We start from the raw sequence: 17,097 nt of genomic DNA on the forward strand, positions 1-17,097 counted from the left end.
GACGTTAAAGATGTTCATTTGAACGAGCGAAAAATGTTCGCCCTCACTTGTCACTGCAGGTGCAAGAGCCGGCTGCATCAGTTGAAATTTCTTCTGCGTCGCCGGCGTAGACTCGAGTTCAGCGCGAACAGCGTCACGGCGTTTCGCATTCGCATCGATTTCTTCCTTCGTTAGGAAATGCGTCCGCAGATGAAGCGACGGTCCACTCACGCTCGATGGCGGCACCGATTCAGACGAAGTGCTGGGTCCGGCGATACCAGAAGCACTTGGTGTCACGCTCGATGGCACCGATTCAGACAAAGTGCTGGGTCCGGCGATATCAGAAGCACTCGGTGTCACACTGGATGGCATCGATCCGGAGCACGTGTCGAGCCCGGCGATCTCGGAAACACTCGGTGCATTTGCGGCTCCAGCCACACTCGATGTGTCGGATTCTCGACTGGCGACAGCCGACAACACAGTTCCGTCGCTGCAAGCGTCTACGCAGTCGGCACCCGCAGCAGAATAGCGGAATTTCGATGATCGTACAAGCCGCATAGCGCGCCTTCGCGCACCGGACTTCCGCACTGACTTCGGCTTCGTTGCCGACATCGCCCGCAACAACAAAGACGAAAGGCACAGAACTAGTGCAAAAAGAAAAAAAAAACGAGAGAAAATGATCGAAAAGATAGCACAAGGCAAAGAGCGGGTCGTAAGCAGACGTCTGTCGAGGCGGACGGAGCAGAGAGCAACAACGAAGCGAGCGCGCTGGACGCGCCATCGAGAGGAGCGACCGCCCCCGCTGCTGCACAGCAGCCAATGGCGGGCACGCTTTCTCCCGCGAGATATGAATGCGCTGCTCTAGCCAATCAGCGCTCCGCATGGCATCGCGGGAAAACGCCAATAGCGTCTCAACTGTGCTGCCGACGGCATTTTGCAAGGCGGCGAACAAGAGAGAAAGAATTCACAGTCAAAACAACACCAAGATGGCACGGGACGACCGCATGGTCTGGGAATGGCACGCGCGCGAAGTTTAGTTTGATTTCGGGATTTGCGCCTGTTTTGGACGCCGCGGCGGCCTCGAAAATAGTATTTTTTTTGCACTTTGCGGTTGAATTAGGTGCTGATAATTACAGAATAGGTAGTTTATGAGACATACAACCCAAAAATATGGTTTTTCAAAAACCGACTTTTTCACGATTTTTCAGTTTTCAAGGGCCGCGTCCCCCCTTAATAAAAAATAAAAGGACTATTGAAGATGCCTCACAGGCAGAAATTGCGAGCAAAAAAAGGAGGTTGCGGCCCGCAAAGTATCCTGGCCTCGAGAAAGCGCTTCTCATTTGGATAAAGGAAATGCGTTCGCAAGACATACCACTGAGTGGCCCAGTCATACTGGCAAAGAGAGCAGACTTCGCCCTGCAGCTGGACTACGACGACTTCGCTGCTTCAGATGGGTGGTTGCCCCATTTTCGCGAGCGTTACGACCTCGTTTACCTGCTTGCAACGGCTACCTGCTAACAACGGCTACCTGCTTGGGCAAATCGGGAAAGCCGATCAGACGCCTCTTTACTTCGACATGCCTGGCACCACCACGATCGAGAAGTAGGGGGCGAAGCAAGTTCGCGTGCTGACATCAATCCACGGTAAAACTACAGTGACGGCAATGCTCTGTTACACGTCAGATGGGCAACCGCTTCGCCCGTACCTCATATTTAAATGAAAGGTGCTCCCGAAAAAGGTCGTTTTTTCGAGTGGTGTGATCGTGCCGGCCAGCGAGAAAAATAGGTGCGTGTTGCAATCGACGTCTTACGTTTTTTTTTTTTTCGCGGTGGAAATCGGGTGCGCGTTACAATCGAGGGCGCGGTAGAATCGAGTAAATACGGTACCTTCACATCAATTCAGCATTTTTTATGTTTAAAAGCTTGTTAAAAGCAGCTTATATGCTCTAAGTAGAGTAAAATTTAAAACATTGCGTATTCCACAGGTTATCAGTTGCACTCTACTGAAATTCAAATCCTGCTACTATTCAAAGTTGTTTCCACTTCCTTAAAACCAAAAAGAACAGCATTCGCACGGGCCTTGTTTCAATGTTTAAAAAATTATATGCAGGTTAGTTGAGTTATGACAAATATGCCAATTTTCCTTTATAATACGTGACATATACCACCAAAATAAGATTCAAAATTATTCAACCAAAATCATTATTCACTTCGAATTCGCTTTGAATCTAAATTTCACGATTCGCACAAGACTAATTAACACGTTTTCCACTTCTAGGCCCAGAGCAACTAAGTCCCGTGTTGCGCGTGTCTAAAGTTTGCAAATCGTCCGCCTCGTTGGAACAGTGGCTACGGACTGTGCTCGGCTGCTGACCCAAAGGTCGCAGGTTCCATTTCGGTCGCGGCAGTCGCATTTCGATGGAGGCGAAATGGTAGAGGCCCTTATACTGCGCAATGTCAGTGCATGTTAAAGAACATCAGATGGTCAAAATTTCCGGGGCCCTCCACTATGGCGTCTCTCATAATCATATGGTGGCTTTGGGACGTAAAAATTCCGCATATTATGATTATTATTGTTATTAAAGTTTGCTAATTCCCGGACAGGCAGCATGGCATACAGATAAGGAAAAGAATGAAAGCAAACTTTACAGAGAACCAGCAAAGATAACAAAGTACATCTTAGTTCAAATGACAGGCAACACTCACTGAGAAGCTCGGCATCTTCAGCAAAGATGCTGTGGTCAAGGAGCAGGTGTTGGGCCTCCTGCCATGTGGTACTGTGCATGATGCTCGTCATCGAGTCAAGGATGTCGCCCAACACTTGCATGTTGCGTTTGCGCAGCGTCTTGGACTCTTCCTGCATAGAAGCAGTGGAGCTCATTTAGTGGCATTTCAGGGACAACATTACAAGAAAATAAACACTAGGCCTGCGCAAAAAGCGCAGCCCAGTCACAGCAAAAGCTGGAAGAGCATCATTTTTAGAACCCATTGTAAACGCCCTTCGGGCTACTAATACAAGTACGCTTTCAAGGTACCCACTACACCGTAAATTGATGCGGTGGATGATGGTGATAAAGCATTATGGCTGGGCCCTTTGTAACTGGAAGCATTAATTCGAGATTTCTAAATTTTTCTTAACTGGTTGGAAGCATTCAACGATTCACTCATTATGCAATTTATACTTATACTGTGTGAAGCCTTCTTACGCAATCCACATTGCGTGACCCCTGGCTGTTATCTAACTTTTCTACCATACTATATTACACATGTTAATGCGCTTCCTTCCCTACATAATGCTTGCATAGAGTTTTTGTGCACAGAAGTTTCGAGCACCACCATGGCTCTGCAGTAGAATGCTGGGCCGCCACGAAGGGGACCCAGGTTCGAAACCCGTTCCATCCTGCATATTTTTTGTTGTTATTTCCTTCTTTTTCTTCTTCCTTTTTTGCGTGATAGCAGTTACAGACACTGGCGGTGGCAGCAGACGACTTTGGCACCCTTGTTGTGATCACATAACAGCTTTTTCTGTAGAAGACACTGCTGAGCAGCATCTTCTTTATAGTATGCAATGTTGCATGTTTCTCTTGTAGTCAACACAGGCCAATGATGATAACCAGCCGAAGAGATCAGACAGCATTAACCACCCAACCAAAATGGGACTTCTGCTCACAAACACAGCCTTGCTCTGGCTGGTTTGGGAGAGTGGCCACCTCAAGCCATGAAGCAAGAACATTCAGCAGCTGAAACGGCACTTGTTGGGTGTCCCGTTAAAGATATGGCACCAGGGATGGCGTCTACAAAACTGTTGTGGAGACAGCAAAGTGCAATGTACGAAGCATGAGTTTAGACCCATTTAGTGATGCTTGATCGGTAGACATCAGCTCTGGAATCACTTATGGAATCTCCTTTCAAGAACAGTACGACATATAATTAGGTCAAAATTCAGTATTTAAGGAGAGACGCTACAAATAAAAAATATTTCTTTAAGGGGGCAGACTGGTCTTAGACATTTTTTTTTTTATTTCTTCTGTGATCTTGATCAAACTGCACAGGATTATGCAGTTTTTTCTGCTGATTTCAAATATTTCATTAATATTCCTGTAACTCATCTTGTTCCTGAGATAACTTAAATTCATCCCCTATTGTTTAAGGCTGTCATAGAAAAAAGTTCTTAATTAAAAGTGATATTCAAGGTATGCCAACATAGACTAATGACTATAGATTGAAAGTATGCAGGAGTTTTTGTTTTTAGGCCTTTCTTGGTTATTTTACCACAAAATGAACTATCCATTTCCAAAAGCAGTGGAAATTGTGTAACAATTTTGATAAGTAATTAATTAAAAAGGCCTGTGCTCAAAATTTTGCTCCCATACTTGCATTCTACACACATACAGGTTTCTAATGCAAAAAAAAAATTATTGCTGTACCTGCCCTGGCTGCAGAGATATTGAGGCCTAAAAATTGAACAGTCACAAATTTGCTTTTTTGAGAAAAATTGAAAAACTGAAAACACACAGCTTCTTCAAAAAGTAACAATCATGGTGCGCATGTATTGCAATCCTCATAAAGGTGCCCATAAATTCATAGCAGAGCTTCTAACACACGTGCCGGCAAATTATAAAGAAGCTTCGAAGTCGGTTCCCCACTTTTTTGCCGGTTCTGCATGTTAACAGCACCAAAAACTGGACAGTTAGAATGACACTACAAAAAAATTACCGCTTCCTGGTGTGTGAAAATTTGCAGAGAGATAGAAAAATATTTGCAGAAACCAAATATGTCAGTTTTAAAAAATAAACTTTTTTTTTTTCACATTTTGTCCCAAAGACCAGTCGACCTCCTTAATCTGTAGCCTTGGGCAAAGAAACTTTTGCAATGTACACACGTTTTTATGCTTATTTCAAATATATAATCAGTTTTACAGCAAGGTGCATAGTTTTTGTTTTATACCATAACAATAAGATTCGAACACATTTTTTCCGCCACTAAGCTTTTACATTTAGGAGTCAATAGTGGCTGATATGGCTCCACATTACCTGTAGAATGCAAATAACTAACGAGATAAGCTTCAAGTATTTGCTTTTTGTGCACTTGTTCTTAAAGGAAGGAGCCGGCTGAGGCGGAACATTTGAACACGGAGAAACGCTCTTTCCGATGAACCCAAGAAGACAGCTCCCAGCCGCGCCCTCCCAAAGCTAAAATTTTTTTGAAAATCAATGTTCTCTCGCCATTTCCAGGAAAATGTTTTGCTACCTAGGAGGGTGAACTGAATTTTTCGAAGCACTTCTCCACAGTTTTCAGTGTAGATATTTTGGAATCAGATAGAAAAAGGGTTCCAGAAAGTGAGAACTTGATTTTTAAAAAGTCGTTTTTTTTTTTCTATACCAAAGCCGCATTCCTCCTTAAAAGTGATATTAACGTAGTTTAAGTTTAATAACAACCTTCTTTTTTTCATCAAAGTACAGAAACTAAACTTGTCAAAGAAACTGAAACAAAGAAAATATGTAATTTTCAAGAAGCTTGCATTTTTTTTAAGTAGCAACTTCCCTTAAGTGCTACTCAAATGTCTTTCACTTGTTTCTTGACATTACCTCATGAAGTCTAGGAAACAAAATGCTGATATGCAGTCATGATGAGAAGAAAGTATGCACTTGGACAATATCACAATTTCTATGTTTGGCACAAACAGAAGTACATCTACATGACTTGATCTACACACTAAATGATTCAATGAGCTTATTTTATCACTCGAAAATCCTTATTATTCATTGTTGTTAGAGTTGTGGGAATAGCGAAAATTCGGGTGCGTATTCAAATACGGAAGTGTGAGTGCAAAGCAAATAGAATATTTCCTGAATACTTCAAAGTACTTCAAAGCCTAATTGCAGAAAGAAAAGGGAGGAGAAGTTTTCTAAGCACATTCTTATCAGATAGCAACATGAAACTGTTTCCTTTAGCTAAGTTGACGGAGTTCTCGCGTGGAGTGGTGCTTCATAGTTGTGTCCTCAAGAATGAGGCAATGCAGATGCCGTATTGTGTTTACGTACACGATTTGATGCAACCAAAGTGTTGCCCTAATTTTAGCTGGAAAACAACCTTTGTTGAGCCCCAACCTCTGCCACATTTATCATCTCCATGTTGGAACTTGCGTTTTCTTGAGTCAATACATTATAAACCGTGGCAAAGCTTTAAAGTCAGCTTTGCCGTGATACGAGAGCGTAATGGCATGAAGCATATTAATAAACTTGAAGGGGTCACTGCCAATTCAATGTTGACTTTACAGTAGACTTTCAGTAAACGGAAATTTGTTTAATGAAACTGCTCCTTAAATTGAACAAATTCTTCCGACAAGATTGGTTTCGTTTCTGCATTGTGTGCCCTTGCTCATCTCTCAATGAACAGATCCCCTGTTAAACAAAACACATTTTAATGGTCCCTTCAGGTTCCGCTTAATGAGATTCTACTGTATTTGCCTTTCAGAAATTCGAATAGTAACATTCTGCTGCAAATCGAATCAAATAGCAAACACAATAAGCAAGATATTCGAAATTTCCAATACTCGCACACCCTTAAAATTTATCGCGTCAAAGATGCTAGACACACCTTTTCCTTTTTGGCAAGAAAGAAGAGGACGTCGTCAAAGAGCTCCTTGCGTTCTCGCTCAGGCACCGCCTTCCACACATCGACATTACTAAACATCTGGTCTGCTTTCCGGTATCGCGTGTTCGAGCTCATCTTTTCGTTATTCTGCAGGAATTCTTCCAGTTCTTCCTTGGCCTTCTTGGCTCGCAGCCGCTGTTCCTCCTGTGATTGTACAACAAACACTCATAAGATAGACTGTACAAGTAATAACCACCAAATTACTTGTCCCAAGCAAGCAACAAAGATAAACTGATCATTAAACCGTTAAGCTTTGATTATTCTGTCGACACTTTTCAATCCCTCCTTTACAGCAAGAAGCTTACACCAAACTGAGTCAACAATGCAATTTGTTCAGTAAACTTACTCAGATACATTTGTAGGATAGGTGAAAGTGCTTTCACAACAGATGCTATCACTGAACGACTCAAAAGTGGCCACTGCTTTAATGGCCCGAAACATAGAGTTTGTAACACTCCAATGGAAAGCAAATTAACCATGAAGCTACAGTAATTATGGTGTACCAGTGACGTCAACGATAGGTATTTCAGGCTGAGGAAAAGCTGCATTAAGATGAAAACTGTAATCTGTGGCAATCTAAAGTACAAAAAAAAAGTTATCTCTCTTAAAACTCCACAACAATGATCCCGAACCAGATAGCATACCTGCCAAAATAGGGACTTCCGACATCAGGGGAATTGGGAGAAAATGAGGAGAGAAAAAAAGGGCTTCAAAGTTTTTCTCTTTTTTTTTTTTTTTTGAAATAGGTTTGAGGTAGTCTATTGGGAGATTTACGGCTGCGATCACATTAGTGGGTAGACAGGTCGTAAATACGGGAGTTTCCCTGGCAAATCGATGGAGTTAGCAGGTAGAAATTAGCATTTACAGAGACTCTGATTAGAAAGAAAATGACCGTGCAAGCTGGCCAGTACATCACTTATTCATGACCTATGAGGCACACCAGCCAAATGCAGAAGACGGGCAGAATGTAGGGAAAAGCACCGGTACGTATATGTCTCCTTCATGCTGCCACTACTCACACATATTCTTGCTGTATAAGCAGTTACATAAGCACAGTTCCTGTACTGGGAGTATAGAAGCAATTAACCAGAAGCTTTGACTCCACGGTTAGCACATGCAGGCGTGTAGGGTCATCATCCTTGCTTCTGTGCCCTTAGAGCTGTTCTGACTCCAAAGATCGAAGGAACTATAGCCCCACATGTATTTGCAATGTTCACGAAGTCATGTCCATTTGTAGACTAATTCTTTACTCTTTATTCAGACATTTCCCTGCTAAGCCTAATGGTTTACTGAAGCCTCACCATTTCACCAGTACTCATCACCAGCCTCACCAGTACTTATCATTGTCCAAAGTTACTGATGTCTTAATGCAATACCTCCGAACATTTCCAGGCTGCACTATAGAAGCAGAAGCAGCAGATGCTGAAAGAAAATTGCAGTGACCCTCAGAGTACCTCTCAATACACCTGACAAAGTTTGAAGGATGCAGCACAAGGCTAGTTCGAATATTCGAAAGAATATTACAGTATTCGAATGTGCATTCATTCGAACGCGAATTATCGAAAGTTTTGAAGTATTAGATGTGAACGAATAAATGTATATTAGTCCACATGTAACCCCTGTAAAGGCGATTTTACTGCAATAAAAAAATGCTAAGCCATGAAAGTACCTACTTAAATGCATCTTAAACTGCACTTATTAACCTGTAAAAGTGGTTTTACTGCAGCAAGGACATGCTACCTAGTGAAAACATATCCAAAAGAAATCCACACTGCCGCGAAGCCCTACTTCAAGGTTAGTGAACCTATTACATATTGATTCATAGTCGTTTTACATTTAAAAGATTTTTATCCAACCTTATATGCACTAAGTACAGTCAATTTTAAACCATGACATATTTTACTGGTTATCACTTGCATTCCAGTAAAACTCAAATCTTGCTACTACAGTCGAACACAGATACCTCGAACTCGAAGGGGATCGCGAATGAGTTCGATATATGAAAAGTTCAATATAAAAAATACAGCCACCGAGAGCTTACCTTTAGCGGACCATCACCTACAAGAAGCGCATTCAAGAAGGACAACTAATTCCGCACACACGCCGCAACAGAATGATTTATTTGCGTTAAAAAAAATCGCTTGGCCTGGTTCTTCCTTTTTGAAGTGAAGTTGAAGACGCTAGTCTCGATCTTATCAAGGCTGTCCCAATGCGACAGCCCGGTTCCCTCCATGTGGCCGATACAACGGCAAACTATGCCGAATGCTGCCGCCACTTCAGCGGTGAAATACGCGCGTGTAGCCAGCGATACTCCTCGTCACATGAGCTTTCGGCCTGGGCATACTGGGTCCCTGCGACCGCAGCTACTATGTCCTATCAGCAAGGCTCACAATGGCCCGGACATTGCAGTCCGCTTCCACGAAATCGTCTGCAGGCACTTCGTGTGAAACTGCTTCCAGAAAGAGGAATGACAATTCGCAAAACGCTTCATCTATCCGCTCGTTGTCGCCGTCTTCACCGCTTTCCACGAGTTCTGCCATCTCGGAGCCTGCCTAGTGGAAGCAGTTGATCACTGTGTCCATCTTCCCGTCTCAACAGGCGTTGAAGATCTCCCTCGGGAGAAAACTTCAAAGAGATTTCCGGCCACTTTGTCACCCACTGCTTGATGTTCTGGCTGCTGACAGCTTCGCTTTCGCCAGAAATTGTTTTGCCAACGATGTTGTAGCGCTGCTTAAATCGGTGAAGCCACCCAGTGTTGTTGGCGAAGTTGTCTTCACCGAGGGCAGGGGCAAACCATTTGGCCATGGACACCAGCATTGGGCCATCCACTAGAATGTTCTTCGCGCGCACTTCTGAAAACCAGGCATAGAGTGCTTTTTCTACATTCCCGCGCACATGACAGGCTCCAGACATTCGCTGCTCCGCCTCCTTTGCCTTGATATCTGCTTTGTTCTTCAATAAGGTACTCAGAGTGCTCTGTGATATCCCGAAGTCGTCCGCAATAGTCGAACATTTCTCGCCCGCCTCAATGTGCTAAATAACCTTCAACTTCGTCGCAAAGTCAAGGGTCTTGCGCTTCTTGACGCTGGCCATAGCTACACGATAAGTTGACCATTCAAGAAATCCGCAGCGGCTTTGCACTCCACACAAGCAAGAGAGCAATGCTGCACATGCGGTGGTACGTGGGCAAAGCGACAAAAGAAACAACAAAGCGCTCGCGAGGCGATGGCCTCTTGCGAGGGCAAAAGCAAAAGATGTGAGCTGTGGTTGGCTGATCAAAACTCGCAAAACAGTAAAAAAAAAGGGGGTGAAAGGGGGGGGACGTCCACTCCTTCGTTCCTGCTTTTTGAGCCGACAGTACGCGGAGAAAGCATAAGAGAGAAAGAAAAGAAAAAAAAAGCCATTTCACCTTTACCTTTGTTCGAGCGTTTCGAGTTTTGGCGAAAGCGTGGTGCCGCGCGAAAGTCGCAGCGCACTGCGAGTACCAAAACGCTCCTTCCAACTCGCGCGCGGAGCCGCGCTGCTGCAGAAATCACGGGGCGCGGCGAGTGCCAAAGCGCACCTTCCAGCTCGCGCAGCTTTTGATATATCCGAAGACGGGTAAAAATACCGTTCGATATAAACGTGCGAATTTCTATACTTTTACGAAGAAATTTCAACTTAGAGTTCGATATACCCGAACATTCTATATATGTCGGTTCGATATATCTGTGTTCAGCTGTATTCAAAGTTCCTTGCACTTCCTTTGAGCCAAAAGAACTACATTTGCACTGGCCTTGCTTCTATATATATTTTTTTAATAATGTGTAGGTTAGTTTGGCCATGACAAATATGCCTATTTTTCTTTTTAGTATGAGATATATACTATTCGAATTCGGTTCGAAATTATTCGACTGAAATCACTATTCACACAAGCTTATGCATCAACCTTCTCTAAGTCACTTACCCCACAGCCTTAATGCAATCTGACAAACACAGATTACACCATGCATGGCAGAGCCCACAGAAACTAAGCAAGACCGGAAGCGGGCCATACCTTTTCTTCTTTGCCCTTCTGCACCTTGTACGAGTTGAAGGCCTGCTTCTTCTCATTAAGCTTGCGCAGTGTCCCGTAACGGGGGTCATTGGCGATGAGCTTGAGCGCTTGTTCCCAGCTGGCATTGCTCGGCACCTCCTGCACAAAATATGACAACGCGGACCATACAGCATCACAAAATCTGAACATGGCATCAAATATCTTAAACGAAGTACCCAACACGATAGCTGCAGTGAGTGCACAAGGGCAGGCTGGTTTCAGCGACGGCGAAAGTCCTTTTCAATAAAAGTCTCCACAGTGTGTTATCCATCATTGCATATTTAAAACATTCGGTGCAAAAATCCTAGCATACTATTATATAGTGCCAACAAGCATTCATAAGCACAACTCATGCAAGGACTTGCATCTAATCTTGAAAAAAAAAAAGAGGCAAGTGTGGCTCTTACAAAGGTGAATGCGGTATACATATGTGCCCCTTTTTGGATATTTAAGAAAGGCAGCCATACAAACAAAACTCGAAAAGACTGCTACCATTTATAGAACCTGTGCATAGGTAAGACGCCTGTTAGGTAATAAGATCGAGCAAAGTAATCTTCAGAACAAGAAATTAATCATGTTCTGCTATCGCAAATGACAAACAGCAGCAGAACTTGCTGAATGTAATTTATTGCTGGGCGTCCCCCAACTTTGGTGGTCTTTCATATTTGCCAGCCAAGCTAAACTTTTTTTTAATTGAAGAAACACTGAGCAAACGACATTCCTTTTCTTTTACTCAACAGCGAGAGAAGAGGACCACAAAAGTGAGCAGGCAAAGAATGCGAGCTCAGAAACATGTCTAAATATGGCCACACAATGACGATGTTGGAATGCTAGCAGAGCGTTGCAATACCACCACAGATGTGTGCTTTTGTGCACGAACGCTCCTTGTGTACAGCCTATGGTTGAAGCCTCAACATCACTCACGATGACCTTCTCCTCCTCCCCTGCTGACCCTTTACCTTGCCGTTATAGAAGCTAGTTTGAGCTCAGCGTCAACTATCCCCAATGAGATAAAAATTCATTGAAGTTCTAACAACTCCACCATAAAATAGCTAAACCTACATATAACCCCTAAGTAACTTACAGTGATAATTATTTCTATAACCAGTATTATTTTCAGTTGCCAGATTGAAAATGAGCGATGTGATGAAATACCGGCCCACCCAGCTCTTGCATTCACTGCAGCTGCCACTCCCCCTTTCAAGCATAGCTTATAGATCAGCATCATTCCCACAAAGAGCAAGTTGTTTTTTTAGTTCGGTTTTATTTCTTCTTATCTCATAATTACCAGGCACGCTTAGAATTGCATGCTGCATTTTTCAAAACGAAAATGTGATGAGGTGAAGCATACTGAAAATCTGAAGGGGTGACTTACAACTGGGCGTTGACTACATTCGTCTTCGTGAAGCTCATGTTCGAACAGTAAATATTCCAGTGTGAATCAAATGAAACAACAAACACTATAAGAAAAATATTTCAAATTTCAAATATTTGCACCCCCCTATTTATAAGTTTTTTTAGAAATTTATGACGTCCTCTTTTCAATTGCAAAAAACTTGTAGCAAATTTAGTTTTTTTTTTAGTTAATAAGTATGCCAAATTTACCCTCTGCACAGTTGTAACAAACCACCAAGTGCAAAGCAATTAACATCACTGTGTGGCTTCCACACCCAGAAACATTACATGTCACAATGACATGCTGCATGCCTTTCCTGTACGCCTTCATAAAAGAACCTGTTTACAGCTGGGCAATGTCACCAGGCACTGTTTTTGACCTTACTGTGACCATCAGTTTCTTTCCCCAGGCTCCCTTAGTGCCCAGCATTCGCATATTCACACAAGCCTACTTTATGCTCAAATGTAAGCCAACGCTGAGTGACCTTGTAAAGCGCACAGGTTTTGCCCGTTTTAATCTCATTACACCAACTTTAGGTCCCATGCACCACGCTCTTACTCTTGTCACCATGAGTAGATTTTTCTAACGGACTGGACATACAGCCTCGTGTTTGGCCCTCTTTGGCCTAAGCTGCCTTGCACCATTAAAATCCACCATCATCAAATGTTAGCAAGGAAAATGAAAATTCTGAAAGATTTCCCAGACAAATACAAAAAACAGATATCCCTCTCCCCCCCCCCCCCCACAAAAAAAAAAAACTACGGTAAATAAATTGTGAAAAGACAGGGTGCGAAACACTTGCAGATGGGCGGCAGACACCAGAAAGAGAAATAGAAGACGCTGTCGTTAACAAAGAAGTACTTGGCTGACAGAGCGCACTCATTTGTTTATGACGAAAATTTCCAGAAGCAGGCTCGCACCCACCTTCTCCCTGAGCAGCTCCTTGAAGGCTTCGATGGCCTCTTTCTTGTCCTTGAACTCGATAGGTCGATCCTTGTTCTCCTCCTCATCACTCGACCTGCAGGGGATTCACCTCAGTTTTCTCTCACAATATAGTAGCACTACGACATACCAGAGGAGCTCCCACTCTCTGATTGTCCTTCATGGCATTCAGTGACGCACACCTGTGTTGCAATTAGTTAATTAATCATCATTAATTAATTTTCTTCTCTTTTCTCACAGACATTTTCGACATGTGTAAGAGTCCACAAAAATGCCTCAACCAATCTGAAAAAGTTTATTATAGAAAGAGAAACGCAACTACAGTCCACGCTGATTAGAACAGACCTGCGCACAACAGACTTTCGGATCCAACGAACTAATCTCTGGCCTTAGTTTGGTGCGTGAACTAAATTAATGGGGTGATGTCCACTTTTTGTGGACCACACAACAGACTATCGGCTAGAGCGAGAGAAATGAGCCACATTTTCTCTCGAAATGGGCGCATAAAGCCTAGTTTGAGCACAAGGCCTATTTCAAGGCACACATCAAAACCACAGAAAGATAACACGATGAAAAAAAGCCATGCAAAAGCCACGCGACAACTGCTTGCCAAAAAAAAGAGAGTCAACCAAAGGTAGATGTAGTAGAAAATTCTAAAACCACGAAGTACGCCCCCAATATACGAAAGAAGTGAAAAGAATAGTTGATCCTAAAACCAACCAGCAAACGAAACCGGCAGACAGTTGTGAATTCGGCACTGTGTGTGTTCCCTCTTAAATGTTTCATCTTTTTGCGCTGATAGATTTATCATGCTACAGGTCCAAATTAAGGAGAATATTCCGCATTAAAAAACATGTCACTTAGCCAGGATCAATGAGCCAGTTTGAACTGCAGGTCATTTCAAATTATGGGACTTCAATTTCACAAGATTCGATTTTAAGAGAAGCTCTACGTGATAACTCCTTTCAAAAAGGACCTTGCTAGCAGTAAACATATGCATTTTCTTCAGTATTCGTCTGAGGTCATCGCCATTTTGTACTCCTCCCTCCCCCCTTCCCCGAGGTTACCGTTTCGTTACACCCCTATAGTCAGCACTGTGAGTGCCGCAAACTTTAGCCTGAACTTACTTGTCTTCTTCTTCACCACCCTGCTGCTGCTGTGGAGGTTGCAGTTGTTGCGGCTGTTGTGGTTGCTGCTGCTGTGGCTGCTGTGGCTGCTGCGGTGGTTGTGCTTGCGCCGATGCCTGCTGAGGCTGCTGCGGCTGTCCAGGCGCGCCGGCCGCAGGCTCTTCTGGTGCGCTGCTTGGCAGCTGGATGTCGGCCACAGAGTCTTCCTCCCTGAAATAACATGCGGTTGAAGTTGATTCACCAGAGAGACTGTGTCGTGCGCACCTGCTACTGCCAGTCCTCGAGAAGTGTACTAGATGAGCAAGTGAAACACCAATTGGAAAATGCTAGAATGTAGCTTCACCACCATGCTGCACCAACAGCAAACACGAGCAAAAACAAAGGTCAGGTCAATGCGTAAAGCACTGTTTTGAGCATAGTGAGAACAAAAGTGCTACGCAAGCACAACTGCAAAGAAAATGTTCATTAGATTCCTTTAACAACACAAGATGCAATTATATGCAACTGATCGTAACGAGCCACATAGACCAACGTTAAGCACTTGTAATGATAGCTAGGTCATCTGTACTGAGTTTCGAGCTTTTCATTTCTTGAAAGGAGTTCAAGATTGCACCAGGGTAGCAGGTGCATTGTTCCTGGCCTAGTCTGTCAAGTGACGCTTTTATTTTTTTTTTGGTTGTGATAGAAATAGAATTGCAATAAGTTCTCAACCTATGAGACCCTCTTCGTTGATCAAGATCTTCATGCATGCAGGAGAGCTTTTATGCAGCAGTGAGAGTAAAGCATTCCCCGACTGCACAGCAGGCGGTAGCACTGTCCGCACTCATTGGTGGCGGCTTTATGTCGTATACGATAAACTAGAACAGTAAAACCTCAATGGGACCATCACGACTCACAATTTTTGAGGTGATACGAATTTTTCTTTGGTCCCGATTAAGGCTCATTGGCCTGCAATGTAATGAAGTACAGTCGTTGCAAACCGATTTTCACCCCGTGACATTTGATACGAATGCACGCTACCGCACAGGTAGAAAGAAGTGCCGTCCGCCCTGTCGCGAAAGACGCACCAAGCAGTTGCAGGCGCAGGAACACAAGCGTGGGCATGCATATTGTGCCGCCAATTCATCAGAATCACTGTTTCAGATATACTTTCCTTACACAGTGCTCAGAATAAACCTTCAGTGACGTGCAGTAGCCTATGAGATTGTGCGCGCAATTCTTGGAGGTCCCAATGAGCCTAAGTGTGCCTTGGCGCTCATATTACAGATGGTGTTGGCGTCACTGTTTTTTTTTTTAACATGTCTGCTGCTGTCATTGCAATGTGTTTATATGTGCCTGCTACTTTGATGCAAGTCATGACCTCATGCATCAGACACTCAATTTAAGGTGAATGAAGACGAAAAGACGAGGACGGCTTTAGAGAAGGAGCTAGGCCTCACAACGTCGACAAGCACTACTGTTGGCAACACATTTGTGTAGGCACGGCTGCAAATCTCCGGAAAAGTGTCACCAACACCACCGCGACAATATAATAACATAGGACTGGGGTTCTGAAATTTTTTGCTTTTATCTATCATGTCAAAACAGTCAAATCCCTTTCACCACAATAATCCAGTGTCAGATGGAAAAGCATACTAAGATTTGGAGGATTTGGAGGGGGGCTACTAGCCGTTGCAAGTTGCAACACACTTGGTTCATGAATTACACACGTGCTCATGGGCCATATATTTACGAGTGCCGGTATGATCGTTTACATCTAAAAACTTCCCTGGCAATCGCTGAAAGCTGTTTGTGACTTCGCTGTGGCCCAAAAAAACAATCAATAAATATTTACCCAGCTTTCTCTCGTCGCATGCTAACTTTACATACTTTCTGGAGATACGAGTTTCAGATATGAATGTTTTTGCCGATCCCGTGAGATTTGTACAGAGGTTTTACTGTATGAAGCACTTTTGGGCAAGCCTTACTTTGTGAGCTCACCTACAGTGCTCAAACAAGTTTTAAAGACTAAACAATACTTTATATGCTGACAAGTTTCTCTTTTAACTGGGTATGACCTGGAATTGCTGAAGTACTTCTGGTGCAACACACCATCGCACTACGGCACACTGCTCATACAGCAGTATGCTTAGAGACTTAGCCTCATGAGAAATTGATCTGCCTTTAGTATGGAGGAAAAAACAATGATCTACGGCGCAATTAAAAAAAAGAAAGACAGTTTGCAGCTTTTGTAGAAAGCAAAGCTAACTTTGTACAAAGCAAATAAACACGCTTACTTGCTCGTTTCTCCCTGGGCTGCAATTGTGGCTGCAGGAAAAAAAATAAAGCAGATTTAAAACACCAAGAGCATTAAGGCAACACAAAAGGTTTAAGCAGTGCCAATTTTATCTCCCTGGAACCCTTCAACTGGGAAGTGCGACCCTCCAAACAGCAGCATTTCAAACGAATTGGTGTCGTTATAATATTCCCCGACATATAAAGGCCATTTTTATTTCTATATCTAAAATTTTAATAAAGTAACGCCATAAACACAACTATGATTAGAAAGTGGCAACAAGAACTGTTTCTCAGATGAAGACGTTATTCTCAGAAGAGACTGAGGAAAAATTGGGGACTATGAATAAAGAAGCGGTGCAAATAAAAATGAGACCCATCAATTGTTACACAATCTGTGTACTGCTTTTCTGGAACTGCCTGATGACAATAAAGCAAGGTTGTTTATAGTGACAAAAATAAAACAAAAGAAGAAATAAGAACTTCGATGAAACGGGCATCAGTCACACAGCAACAGTGTGAGAGTGAAAATTAATTATTCTTGACGGCATGACCAGAATGGCGCACAGATACAGCTGGACACTTCTGCTAAGCACTACTCACAGTACACATTGTATAATGGAAACAACCCATCCTCTTTCTCTTCCT

General features: G+C 43.2%; 1 protein-coding gene across 5 annotated transcripts in view; it reads right to left on the minus strand.

Moving 5' to 3' along the window:
- Prp40 (pre-mRNA processing factor 40) overlaps window positions 1-17,097 on the minus strand; it is a 66,981-nt gene that overhangs the window by 37,104 nt on the left and 12,780 nt on the right. For all 5 annotated transcript variants that reach the window (XM_075890072.1, XM_037412547.2, XM_075890058.1 and 2 more), the window contains exons 7-12: window positions 16,452-16,482; window positions 14,176-14,385; window positions 13,031-13,124; window positions 10,672-10,809; window positions 6,579-6,779; window positions 2,685-2,835 (exon numbers count right to left, since the gene is read on the minus strand). In XM_075890072.1, the coding sequence (XP_075746187.1) occupies window positions 2,685-2,835; window positions 6,579-6,779; window positions 10,672-10,809; window positions 13,031-13,124; window positions 14,176-14,385; window positions 16,452-16,482 (825 nt within the window). The remainder of the gene's footprint in view (window positions 1-2,684; window positions 2,836-6,578; window positions 6,780-10,671; window positions 10,810-13,030; window positions 13,125-14,175; window positions 14,386-16,451; window positions 16,483-17,097) is intronic.

Source organism: Rhipicephalus microplus, chromosome 1 (assembly GCF_043290135.1).
Source record: "Rhipicephalus microplus isolate Deutch F79 chromosome 1, USDA_Rmic, whole genome shotgun sequence".
Taxonomy (NCBI): domain Eukaryota; kingdom Metazoa; phylum Arthropoda; class Arachnida; order Ixodida; family Ixodidae; genus Rhipicephalus; species Rhipicephalus microplus.